Below are 12,296 nucleotides of genomic sequence, written 5' to 3'. Positions count from 1 at the left end.
ACTCACGTTTGCAGAATCTGGCTTATCTTGACTGAATTTCCTTAGAGATGTTTTTATGTTTGTATGTTCAGGTCTTGAAGTCCCAATATGGAATTTTCTCAACTATAACATTATTGCCTTAGGGCCTTAATTTGGAATCTCTCTTTAAAGCCTCAGGAATTCTCTCTTTATTGAAAGGCTTCTAGGCAAAAGTCATTAGAAAGACATGCCTGGCTATGATCCCTACTATTTGGAAGGGAAGAGGATTGCAAGTTTGAGGCCGGCCCAGGCTATTTAGTGAAAAATCAAAGGGCTGGGGGTGTAGCTCAGTGGTAGAGTAACCTGGGTTCAAACCCCAATACTAAAAAAAAAAAAAAAAAAAAAATCCTGATGAATCTGACATGAAATTTAGCACTAAAGTTGGCTTTTACAAAAAGAAAGTGCCAGGTAATATTGTAAATACCTGACAGATTCATTTAATCCTCAGTAAATGGTTACAAAAGAAAACAGTTGGAGAAAGATCAACTACTTGCCAAAGGTGATACAGATGTGGTTAGAATTCACAAGCTCATTTGCTTCTAAACTATGGAGTAGTAAAAGCTACCGGTGTCTGGGAATAAGCCTCATGTTCCCTCTAGCTCCCCTGTTGGGGTCGGTCATAGCTCAAAATTTCATCTTTAGTCTTGACTCTGCCAAAGGACTCTTCTGTAGGAGGTGGGGGATCAGCAAAGCCAGCCTTGGGGCTGAGGGAACTTGTTTCCAGTGAAGATGATATGGATACCTGTGGAAAATAAGCAGGTTCTTCAACAATCTAAAAATAGGTAAGGAACATAGGTTCTAGAGTTGAACTACCTTAGAATCAACTTACTGTGAATAAAAGGTAGTGTTAACTTGGTAAATTCTTGCTTTGATTTTGTTTACATTGCATTATCTAACAGATGATTGTGAGGATTAAGCACAGAAAGCAATTGGTAGTGACTGGCACATAGTATCAACAGTTGGCTATTAACCACCCACTTGTATTGCCTCTAGCTATAACTGGGCCCTCACCGGTGGGTACTGGTACTCATGGGCACTTGTTGGATTAATCTCTGCCAATGTCTGGACATCTGCATCTCTTGCATTCACCAGCCGCAGAAAGAGCTCAGTTTGACCTGCCTGGAGAGAGATGAAATGGTACTCTATCTGTACCTTGGAGTAGACCTTATCCCCACCCTCCACACTGACCTGGGGAATCCCATTCAGCTGCCCAAAGCTGAGGCTGGGGTCCACAGGAAGAGCCCGAAGTGGAAGGCGCCAACGGCCACTTAGCACACGCTGATCCCGGTCAAATAGCACCAGTGAGGCCCAAGCCTTTGGCTGTGGTGCCCTAGCCCATGCCAACCCCTGCCAGGCTTGTAGCTCACACACCAAAGATACTGACGGTGATGGCAGCAGCCTGAAGAACAATCAAAATGTCAGAGGCCAGAGTTGAAGTCCCTTCCTAAACACTTCCTAGGACTTAACCCTCAGAGCCAATGAATGGCCTTTATATAGATGAGAAAACTCAGGATGAGGGGCATACTCAATTGTGGCAAGAATACCAAAGTCACAAACCCCATTTAACTGACCTGGGCACAGGCTGCCTGCTGGCAAGGATGGCACAGTTTCCCATGGGCCCAGGAGCTGGAGGTGGGGGCAAGCAAAAGGCTGGGGGCAATGCTGTGGTCCCTCCTGTATCCTGTCCATCTCGGGCCAAGCCAGTCAGTAGTTGCACCCAAATCCAAGAAGCATCAAGGCCTCGCAGGAAGTCATAGAAAATGAACAAGCCAGCCCTAGGAGACACAAGTCAGAGTACATAAACATCAAACTCCTCTCACTCCCTCTCCTCCTCCTCCTCTCACCCTCCCTCTACCCAGTCTACTGGACAGCCCTAGGAGTTCTCCTTAACTTATTAGTGGACAAGTGAAAGGGGTTGTCCAAGGAGGGAGCAGGCCTCACCCAGGGTCGTATGGTGCAGGGCCCAGCACATCAGATGTGGGTAAAAGGAAGTGTGGGTCCAGACTCAGGTTCTTTGTCATGGTTCCAGGAAGTGGTGGCTGTGAGGAAGTGAGCTGACTTCTCCAGAAAGTCTGCAAGCTGCCCATGCTCCCCTGACCACATAGAGCCGAACCATCCCCCAACTCCCCCTCACCCCATCCTGGCATCCCTGGGTCCTCACAGCCTTTTCTGCACCACCCGAGAACTGGACGTTTGTGGAGCCTGGAAGTGGTGGCAGTGGGGGTGCCACTGGTGGAGGGAGGTGTGGGGGATTTCCCTTTCCCCATGGACTTGTGCAGGGACCAGCCAGGAGTTGTGCCTCCCTGGGCCCTAGGAACAGAGGAAGACTTAGGGTTCCCCTGCATCAGAGGAAGCAGGTAACTGTACTGAGAAGCCACAGAGACACACACACGGACACATGGAGATTGCATGGACACGAACTGAGGGGGGCACAAACTTGGGTTTCATTCCCCGGGAATCATCCTTCCACCCCTTCTCCTGAGTTAGGTTTGCTGGAATGAAGTTGGGGTGCTCACTGACCCCAAAACGTCTGGGCCCGGCATCTCTGCATCTGCAAGGCCAGGATATTCTCCTCTAGGCGCCGGTTTTCTGCTTCCAATACTAGAAGCTCCCCTGAGGCTGCACTTGCTTTATCTGCGAAGAACAAGTCTCACCTGTTACCTTTGATCCCTGGTGACCACGACGGTCCGGATCTGAGCAGGTCTCCAGTGTTTAGAGCTCTCCGGACAAGTCTTTTGACTTTCAGCTCACATTCTAGCCACTGTCACAAAGACCACCCAGGATTTCTACACCTCGGGGTTTTTGCTCAGGTGGCTCCTACGCCAATGACGTCTTCCGTCACGCCCTCTTCTCCTCCCAGGTCTAAGACCACCGCTGCGGAGAGGCCCTCCCGTTTGATCCCTCTTGTTCACCCCTGCGATTCTGCGACCGCCGCAGTTCCAGTGCTGACGCCTCCACTTGTAACTGCCATATCTTGCCCAGAACACCGGGGTCCCGGCCCCCGCCTCGCATGTAGGCCTCACGCAGGGCCCTAGGGAGCGGGGTGGGTACAGAAAGAAAGAAAGACAGTCTTCCCAGGATGATCAGCACTCCGTCCCTGGCCCGTCCCGCGCACCGGACCTCACCGGATCTCCGCAGCTAAGGTTCCTGGGTTGACCTGCAGCACGGGACAATTGAGCTCAGCATCCCGCCAGGCATTCAGCCGAGTCCTGGCGCGGAGAGACGACGTCACGCATCCAATAGGGCTTCCCGCCGCCCTGGCCCCGCCTCACGCTTCCAGACCGGCATGGGAGGGGGTCTCACCCGGTCTGGGGTTGAAGTTCTTGAAGGCGCGTTTCCAACATCTCTAGAGCTCCCCGTGTCTGTCCGGCCTCTGCCTGGAGTTCTCGAAGTTGCCGTTCTAGACCGAATAAGCGGGATATCCCTCCCCGCGGCCCACCTTGGAGGCGCCAGCTTAGTTCTGAGGGAGTAAGGGACAGAGTCGGAACGCGTCCGAACCCCGCGGGCAAGGGGCGGAGCAAGTCCCTACCCCCGTCTCTCCCTCACCGTTGCCGCGTCGCTCCAGTGCCCGGCTCTGCGCTTCTGTCTCTGCCACGCGCCGGGCGCGGGTCCTGTACAGCGCCTGCAGTCTCTCGTTAGGGCTCCCTGCAACCTCGGAGGTGGGGCCTTCTGTCATCCAGGGTCCCATTTTCTGTAAGGACAGCCGCAGCCACTGCACCTGGAGTTAACAGATCACCACGATCTTTGTTGGGATAATCTGCTCCATGTATGATCTGAAGCTACGAAAGAAGGGGTGGCCGCTTCAAGTTTATAGCCCTGGGGAAAGCTGGGTGGGTGTTACCTCCTCTGTTAACCTTTTTAGAGCAGATGTGCTGGCCTCCTGGTCCAAGCGGCCCTGGAGTTCTCCCGACACAACCTGGGAACAGAATGTAAAATGAGGAATCTTGATCTTCCGGCTCTCTGGAATATCCACCAGCCCCCTCCTTACCACGGTACCCCTTGATTCCGTAGCTACTGAGGGCTGTGCTCTATTTGTCCCTTCCCGGGTCAGGCGGCCAATGCAAAAGCGCTGAGTGTGGATGGCCAACAGGGCCCCGGAGCGGAAAACCATGTCACAGGACCCACAGGGCAAGAGCTCTGGCTCCCCAGAATTGGAGCCCATGTTAAAGGAAACTGCCTCCTGACACCAGCCTAGTCCTGCAGAAGGGGCAGAAGGAAAAGCTCAGGTCTAGATCTTTCACAGGTTTGTTTGGGGAGGAGCTTTAGTTCCCTGGGCAGCAATTACAGGCCTGGGCAGGTTAGGAGAATGGGTGGGGTAACCTAACCACCTTTGAGAAGCTCTAGGCTTGAAAAAGTGTCAGTCTGTTACAACTAGATACCTTCTAGACTAACCATGACTTGGTCATCCTTGGTCATTTCATAGCCTCAGACATGCAAGTGTTTTTTTTTTTTTTTTTTTTTTTTTTTTTGGTACCGGGGATTGAACTCGGGGGCACTCGACCACTGAACCACATCCCCAGCCCTATCTTGTATTTTATTTATTTTTATTTAGAGACAGGGTTCTCACTGAGTTGCTTAGCGCCTCGCTTTTGCTGAGGCTGGCTTTGAATTGAGGACCCCCGCGACCCAGCGTCTCAGCCTCCCGAGCTGCTAGGATTACACCGCGCCAGGCACAAGTGTATCTTTTTAACGACTGCACTCCAATGTGGATATAATAGAAGTTAATTGCTATTCGTCAGTTCAGGGAACACCTGGGAGAGGTGGTGTTCTGTCAGGAAACCATCTTTTCCCTGAACTGAAAAGCTCTTCCTAGTCAAATGCCTTTCTGGAAGTAACTACAACTTTTGCACAACCAAATCACACCAGAGGCAGCACTCTGCCCCGCCCCCAACTCCCATCCTCAGATTCCCCTTCCACCCCCAGTTGTAGAGGGGAATATCAGCACAGTCCATGCATTGAAAACTGCCAGAGAATGTAATAAATCAGATGAGAGAATCAAGTCCGGAAAGGAATTCCTTCACTCAAATGCTAAACAGGTTCTTTTCTGCTGGTCATATTATCCTCCACAACCCGATCCTCCCCACCCCCACATTTCAAAGAAGCCCTTCTTTCTAAACAAGACAGGGACTTAAAGTATTTCCTCCCGCAGATTATGTTTCAAATATGTGATCTCAATTCAATTTTGGAGGGAGAATGGGAAATGGGGGGAAATTTAGATCTCTTTCAAGAAGTCTTCTAAGATCTCTCACAGTAGGGCTTTTCGAACTTTAATGTACAAGTAATTATCCAAGGTTTTTTCTTTTTCTTTTTTTTGGTACTAGGGTACCAAAGCCAAAATCTCAACCTTCTCTTCTCCAAGCATAGAATCTTTGCTACAATATATTTTTTTTAGTTCATTTTATATTACTTCATTGACTTTTTAATTAAAAATTTTTTTTCTAGTTGTAGATGGACAGAATATATTTTATATTTATGTGGTGCTTAGAATCAAACCCAGTGCCTCACACATGCTAGCAAGTGCTCTGCTCTGTCACTGAGCTACAGCCCCAGCCCTATTTCATTGATTTTAAGATGCACTTTTTTTTTTCATATTACAACAGTGATGTCAGGATTCACAATTATAGATGCTAGGACTGGCAGTGTGGCTCTGTGGCAGTGTGGTCCTAGCACATGCAAAGCCCTGGGTTTGATCCACAGTAACATACACACGCGCACTATCTTACATTCAATGGAACATGATAGCTAATAATTCTTATTGCTCTATTTCAACTGCCTTCACCATATTTTGCATATGGATAATTCTACTAGCAGTAGGCAGTGTATACTGATAGATTATACATCCTGCTGATCTCTCTGCATCTACCCTCTTGTCCTCTCTGGCCCAGAGCTCACTTTACAAGTTAATTATCTTTCTAACAGGCAATCAGGTGTGCTCTTGGTCCTCTGTATCTACTAGGGACAAAGTACTGTAGGTACAGCAACGAGTGCCAGATGATTATCCTTTTAACTTCTTTTTGTCTATCAAATATTGGCCTAAAATTTCATCTTTTCTAAAATAGCTGTTTATTCTCTTCCCTACAGGCCTAGGCACTCCTTGCAACCCTTGTCTTTCATAATGTCTGGGACATAAAACAGGGCTTGGAAAGTATCTGTTGAATGAAAAAACCAGCCAGCACTGGCTCAAGTCATTTCTGCCCCCCAAGTTCTTTAGCAGGAAAATCGAAGCAAGACCTTTCTTTAAAAAAGCCCAGTGGTAAATACATGGCACTGAAAATGAAACGGTTTCAGGGAGGAAAATCTGGTTTCTGACTTCATTAAACATGTGCATCAAAAAATATCTGCTAGGATATGTCACTTAGTGGTAGAGTGCTTGCTAATTTTAAAGAAAACATACTTCTTACACAAGACAATTTAAACTGATGCAAAATATTTATTCCAAGTTAGTTATTTTATGCAGTAGTTTTTCCCCTCAACAGACTTGTGATAACCACATCTTTTAAATCTGTAAATAATGTTATCAAAATAATCTTAATCTTTGAAATCTCACAAAAATTTATATTTTACAATCCACCCTGAATATCAAGGCTGCAAGAATAACACATTTCCTATATCCAAATATTTTACAGCTGTACCCAAAAAGGAAAAAAGAAAACAAAAACAAACAAACAAACAAAAAAAACCACATATGCTTTGTTAAGGGCTAAAGTTACCCGAGCAGCCAAAAATAAAATAAAATATCCAAATTATTAGCATTAATTTAATACAATTATAACTTCAATAGTCACTTTGTCATTGACAATGATTGCTTGAGCACAGGGGTGAGTGCCCCAAGGGCTGGTAGTAGAAGCTGTTGCTGCAGACCAGTGTCTCCTCCTCTCTGCATCTCTGCACTGCCAGCTCCCACCTGTGCATCGCCCCATATGTACTGTGTGTGTGTATTTAAAAAATCTTTCCCACCACACAAACTTCTATTAAGCAGATAATAGGGAAGAACAACAACAAAAGCTAAACAAGCCAACTGCTCTTTCTTTGGGATATGATTATTTCCCTTGTGCATGAAATATTCAACAACATAAGAAAAGGAAAAGAACAATTTCTTTTGTATATTCCCTAAACACACAAGCTGAGTTTACTGAGTCAGATTAACTGTGAGCATTTATATGCCTACTTCCAGGCATCGTCATCTGATGTTTCACTGCTACTGGTTTCTGTGTCTGAGTCCTCAAACTCTGCTTTACAAGTGCTTCTCCAAGGGGAGAATAGGCTGGAACCGCGGCTCTGTAAGAAGCCATTCTTTCTGAAGCCATTTCTTCTCAGCTGTGGTTAGCGTGGGAGAGAAAGGAAAAAAATAATCCATCAATGACCACATTGGCTTGTGGGACATAGGAAAAGGCCAGGCCTCAATTTGATATGAGGGAGAATGGGAGATGGGGGAAAACTTAGATCTTCTAAGATCTCTCACAGTAGGGCTGTTTAAACTTTAATGTACAAATAATTATCCAAGGTTGGCTTTTTTTTTTTGGGTACTGGAGTACTAGTGATTGAACCCAGGGGTGCTTTTACAACTGAGCTTCATCTTCATTTTTTAAGACATGGTCTAAGTTGATTAGGGTTTAGCTAAGTTGCTGAGGCTCGCCTTGAAATCATAATCCTGCTGCCTCAGTCTCCCGAGTAGCCAGGATTACAGGCGTGTGCCACCACGCCAAGGACCTGTGATTCATTTTGTCCGAGGTAGGATTTGAGATTTCCTATTTCTGAGTTCTGAGTGGTAAGGTCTTATGTCAGCCTGTATGTTTTCCTTCTGTGGGACTTATTCAGCTGTCATTTATATGCCACCAGAATGTAAACTCAAGGAGGTTTATAGAAACTTCATTTATCTTGTTCATTGTTGTAAACCTTAGGATCTGGCAGGGTTTTCTTTGTTCTTGTTTTTTGCAATGCTGGGGATCAAATGCAGGGTGTCACCTATATAAGGCAAGAGATCTACCAGTGAGCCAAATCCTTACCCTTTGGCAGAGTTTTATTCAGAGAAAGTGGTCAAGCATTTGTTGAATGAATTCATGTAAGCCTTTTGGTTTCTTAGTTCTCGCCAGAGCAGCAGAAGGAACTCAGGGCTGAATATAGAGAAAGTTCTGGCTTCTTCCTAAACATAGAGCTCAGACCTTTGGAACATAATCTTGGGGTTCTGATAAGGGGTTAGAGCTATGAGGATGAAAGAATGTTACCTTCTGGAATCTGCTAGTCACTAGCCTGTTGGTATACCTACCACTGGAGATCCTTTTTGTTCAGGCAGAGTTTGATGCTCCTTTATATTTCTACTAGGGTAATTACTTTATACTTTCTTTTTCAAGGTCTCTCTCTCTCACTTAGGGCTTCCTAAGGGAAAGTACTGTCCTGACTCCTTTCTTTCCTAGTGTTTAACTGGTCTCCAGGGAAGATTTATGACATACCTGCTCTGTCTTCATGTGGAACTCTTTTAGCTCATCCTCTGTAAGAGGAAGGCAATTCTCATCATTTTCAGGATATTCTTGCCATCCCATTGATTTCAATAACCTGGTGGAGGCAAAAAGACAAAGAAAATAGGACAACAGTAAGCCTAAGTGGGCAATCTATGGCTTTTCACAAGAAAATCAGGACATTTCCACATGTACCTAAGTTCTTTCAATTTCATGGCACTGTGGCCTCTCTCAGAACCTAATCCTATAATTCCCCTGGAATAGGAGATTTCTTTTAAGAAAGTACTCCCATACTTGGCAGGCTCCACAAGCTATCCAGTCTTGCCCAAGAAAGCTGGCTGCTTTATGTTCAAGGCCCTCATTTAAGCACCAGGGGTTTCAAGCATTCCAAGGCTCCTTTAAGGGGATTTTTATGGTAACAGTTCATTTGGGACGGCACCACAGTCCCAGGAAACAGATTCTCATTTCTTTCCTTTTCGGACTGGAGCCATAAACTGAGTCTGAAATTCAATGACAAGAAAACTTTGGAGAGGAGATTGCGAAAAACTTGGCCAAGTCTGTGAGAGAATGCTAAGTAGCCAACAGGCCAACCTATGTTAACACTGAACAAGTTACAATGTTCATGGTCTCTTCTCTCTGTATGCCCAATTCAGTTCTATCCAAGATGTCTTAAGAATGTTTAAGATCCTCACCAACAGGTCACACATAGCATTCTTTTTTTTTTTTTTTTAAAGAGAGAGAGAGAAATTTTTTTTAAATATATATATATATTTTTTTAGTTTTCGGCGGACACAACATCTTTATTTGTATGTGGTGCTGAGGATCAAACCCAGTGCTGCGCGCATGCCAGGCAAGCACACTACCGCTTGAGCCACATCCCCAGCCCAACATTCTTTATGATCTTGTCCTCTCTTACCTATGCTCTGCTTCCAGAGAGTGTGAAAGAACCCCCCCTTCTTCTACTACAGGGAGAGAAAGACCATTCTGAAGACAGCCTTCCTCCCCATTTTCCTTTGGTTCAGGTGTGCTGTTGTCCTCCAACTGCAATAAATAAAAGGAAGGACACACTTGATTTAATGATCCTTTTTTCCCTTTTGGTACCACGGATTGAAGCCAGAGGTGCTTAATCACTGAGCGAAATAAATCCCCAGCCCCACCCCCTTTTTAAAATTTTGAGACAAAGTCTCATTAAATTGCTGAGGTTGGTCTCAAAATTTGTAATCCTCCTGCCTCAGCCTTCAGAGTCACTGGGATTACATTCATGCACCACCCACTTGGCTTATGATTCTTGTCGTAAGACAAGCAACCTACAAAATCAAGGAGTCAGAACCCAGGAAAGTGCTTTCTGAAGAAAACCTCGGCCCACAGGTTTTCCCACTTAAAAATGGGACCTGCTATATAAAAAACTGAATTTCAAAGTTTACATGGAATGGCAAAAGATCCGGAATAGCTAATATGATATTAAAAGAAAAGAACAAAGTTGGAAGACTGATGCCACCAGACATTAAGGCTTACTATAATAGCTAGAATAATCAACACAGTGTGGTTTTTGCAAAAGAATAGACAAACAGATCAATGGAACAGAATAGAGTCCAGAAATACATAGTCAACTGATCTTTGAAAAGGGAACAAAGGTGATAAAATGGAGAAGAGACAGTTTTTTCAATAAAGGTATGGGAACAACTGGGCAACCATATACTTTTAAAAAAAATGAATCTAGTTGAAGACTTTATACCCCTTCACAAAATTAACTCAAAATTACAGATCTAAATTTAATACAAAACCATAAGACATCTAAAAATAATATAGGAGGAAATACAGATGACCTTAAATGTCAACGACTATTCTAGATACAACATCAAAGGCATGATCCATAAAAACAACTGACAGCCACACTGAGCGAGGAAATGTTTGCAAAATGGGTATCTGACAGGACTGTTATCCAAGACATACAAAGAACTTTAAAATTCAACAAGAAAACAACCTGATTTAAAAATAGGCAGAAGACCTAAACATAAGATATAAATAGCAAATAGGCATATGAAAGGATGAGCCACATCTCATGTCACTAGGGAAATGTAAATTAAAACAACCAAGATACCACTATATATCTACCTAAAAGGGTCAAAATCCATAACATGGACAATATCACATTCTGTTATGTAGAGCAATATGGATTCTCCTTCATTATTGGTAGTAATGTAAATGGTGTAACTCCTTTGGAAGACAGTTTGGTGGTTTCTTTGAAAACTAAATATGCAACCAGGTACAGTGGAGCATGCCTATAAATACTCACAACTACTTGTGAGGCTGAGGCAAGAGGACTGTCAAGTTCAAGGCCAGCCTTGACAATTTAGCAAAAGACCCCATAACTCAGAAAATAAAAAGGGCTGAAGATGTGGCTCAGTACTAAACTGCCCCTGGGATCAACTCACAGTACTAAAAACAAAAACAAACCACCTTCCTCTACCAAACCCAAATCAAAAAAACCTCAACATGCTGTTACCTTATGATCTAGCCATCGCAATGGCTAAAGGACCTGACAACTAATGGTCACAAAAACTTGCACACAGTTGTTTACAACAGCTTTATTTATAATTACTAGAACTTGGAAGCAATTAAGATACCCTTCAGTAAGTGAACCTAATGGTCAATAAAATAAATCCTAGTTTGAATCTCTGATGAACAATGAATTAAGTTCACTTTACCAAAGGCTCTGACTCTTACAGATACTATGTACATTTTAAAATCTTGCCATTTCTTTCACCCTTAAGGAAAAAACAAATGAACAAACAAAAAAAACCCCTACATATTACAAAGGAAAATATCTATATTGTCCCAGAGAACTCATATGCTCTTACATCCTCCAGCTTGTCACAGTCTCTGTTCTCTGCAAAGTCTCCATTTCGGTCATCCTTCAGAGTCTTCAGGAATTCACTCTTCCTGTCAGTGGTTCGGCGGGTCAACTTGGTCAGACGAGAGGAGCTGATCTCAATTGGAGGGGTAATGCTGGAGGGACTCTAGGCAAATACCACAAATAGGTTTGCTCCTGATAGCAAAGGGCAAGCACTGAGATTCTCTGTATTACTTCTAAATGGCACAAATTTCCAGAATCTGGCAGCCTATTTAATACTCTCATCTTTTAACAAAAAAAGTAATCCTTTTTTTTAATGACTTATTTTTGCAGGCTTTCTATAGTTAAGACTTGCTGGCCTATATAGCACCTTCCTGATCCTTCTACAGACACCAGCAGTATGGTGTAGGTTTATCACAGAACATTCACCCCACTCGGCTACTGTCCACTTTTATATGCTCATAATGGGAGACAAAAGCAAAAAAAAATTCTCAGTTAAGCATAGTTAACAAAAGAAATGGCATTACAGCTACAGATTCACGGTGGATATCTTAGTGTAAGTAAATAGGAAATGGCAACTTTGGAAAAGGCTGTCCTGCATTATCCTCACTCACCTCTTTGGGAGAGCTGAGAACTGCGCCACCAGCCAGTACCACTGGTTTTGTAACAGAAATTGGATTGGTAAATGACGACTCCCGGCTAGAGCAAAGGGATCCTGATTTGTGTTCCATTCTGCTAGATTTCCATGCATTGGGCTATATGGGAATAAATATATAAGTCAAAACAAGCATACAAATAGGAGCTCAGCTTGTAAAATCTTAAAGCAAAGAGTGAAATGTTATGTGGGAATGCAAGTCCCCAGAGCTTACCTGTCTCAACATGTTTGGAAGGTGTACAAACCCTTTCTGAGATTAGACATTGAAGGATAAAGGAAGATGGAAAGCAGAGGAGCTGTATGGGATGTTAAC

At 44.1% G+C, this 12,296-nt stretch overlaps 2 protein-coding genes across 16 annotated transcripts in view; both read right to left on the bottom strand.

The window, feature by feature from the left end:
* Positions 1-399: 399 nt before the first annotated feature.
* On the bottom strand, positions 400-4,416 carry Ccdc17 (coiled-coil domain containing 17). 13 transcript variants are annotated; one of them, XM_046469192.2, is made up of 13 exons: positions 4,007-4,272; positions 3,860-3,934; positions 3,565-3,736; positions 3,322-3,478; positions 3,144-3,227; positions 2,931-3,088; positions 2,539-2,652; positions 2,153-2,328; positions 1,960-2,057; positions 1,590-1,793; positions 1,207-1,417; positions 1,030-1,137; positions 400-760 (listed from the first exon to the last, which is right to left on the bottom strand). In XM_046469192.2, the coding sequence occupies exons 1-13, from the start codon at positions 4,178-4,180 to the stop codon at positions 614-616; spliced, it is 1,878 nt and encodes a 625-aa protein (XP_046325148.1). In that variant the 5' UTR covers positions 4,181-4,272; the 3' UTR covers positions 400-613. The 13 variants fall into 13 exon arrangements, 12 of the variants coding, with proteins under 12 accessions (XP_046325148.1, XP_046325153.1, XP_046325152.1 ...); XM_046469197.2 differs by having other exon boundaries at positions 2,931-3,049; positions 4,010-4,272; XM_046469196.2 differs by having other exon boundaries at positions 2,931-3,049; positions 4,007-4,271.
* Positions 4,417-6,428: 2,012 nt separating this feature from the next.
* Gpbp1l1 (GC-rich promoter binding protein 1 like 1) overlaps positions 6,429-12,296 on the bottom strand; it is a 42,527-nt gene continuing 36,659 nt past the window's right edge. For all 3 annotated transcript variants that reach the window (XM_046469180.2, XM_046469179.2, XM_046469181.2), the window contains exons 8-12: positions 11,943-12,083; positions 11,336-11,494; positions 9,391-9,515; positions 8,469-8,571; positions 6,429-7,335 (exon numbers count right to left, since the gene is read on the bottom strand). In XM_046469180.2, the coding sequence (XP_046325136.1) occupies positions 7,183-7,335; positions 8,469-8,571; positions 9,391-9,515; positions 11,336-11,494; positions 11,943-12,083 (681 nt within the window). In that variant the 3' untranslated portion in view covers positions 6,429-7,182. The remainder of the gene's footprint in view (positions 7,336-8,468; positions 8,572-9,390; positions 9,516-11,335; positions 11,495-11,942; positions 12,084-12,296) is intronic.

The sequence above is a fragment of the Marmota monax genome, unplaced genomic scaffold (genome assembly GCF_021218885.2).
Source record: "Marmota monax isolate L192 unplaced genomic scaffold, Marmota_monax_Labrador192_F-V1.1 WCK01_AAM20220418_F8-fsc00008, whole genome shotgun sequence".
In the NCBI taxonomy this organism is placed as follows: domain Eukaryota; kingdom Metazoa; phylum Chordata; class Mammalia; order Rodentia; family Sciuridae; genus Marmota; species Marmota monax.
Note: the sequence above shows the minus strand (reverse complement) of the source record. Positions and strands in the feature narration are given on the sequence as shown.

Coding starts and splice junctions, on each gene's coding strand:
- Ccdc17 (XM_046469187.2), bottom strand. CDS start 4,180: ATGGGCTCCAATTCTGGGGAGCCAGAGCTCTTGCCCTGTGGGTCCTGT. Junction 3,228..3,321: donor GAACTTCAACCCCAGACCGG/GTGAGACCCCCT, acceptor TCTCCGCGCCAG/GACTCGGCTGAATGCCTGGC. Junction 3,089..3,143: donor ACCTTAGCTGCGGAGATCCG/GTGAGGTCCGGT, acceptor CATCCTGGGAAG/ACTGTCTTTCTTTCTTTCTG.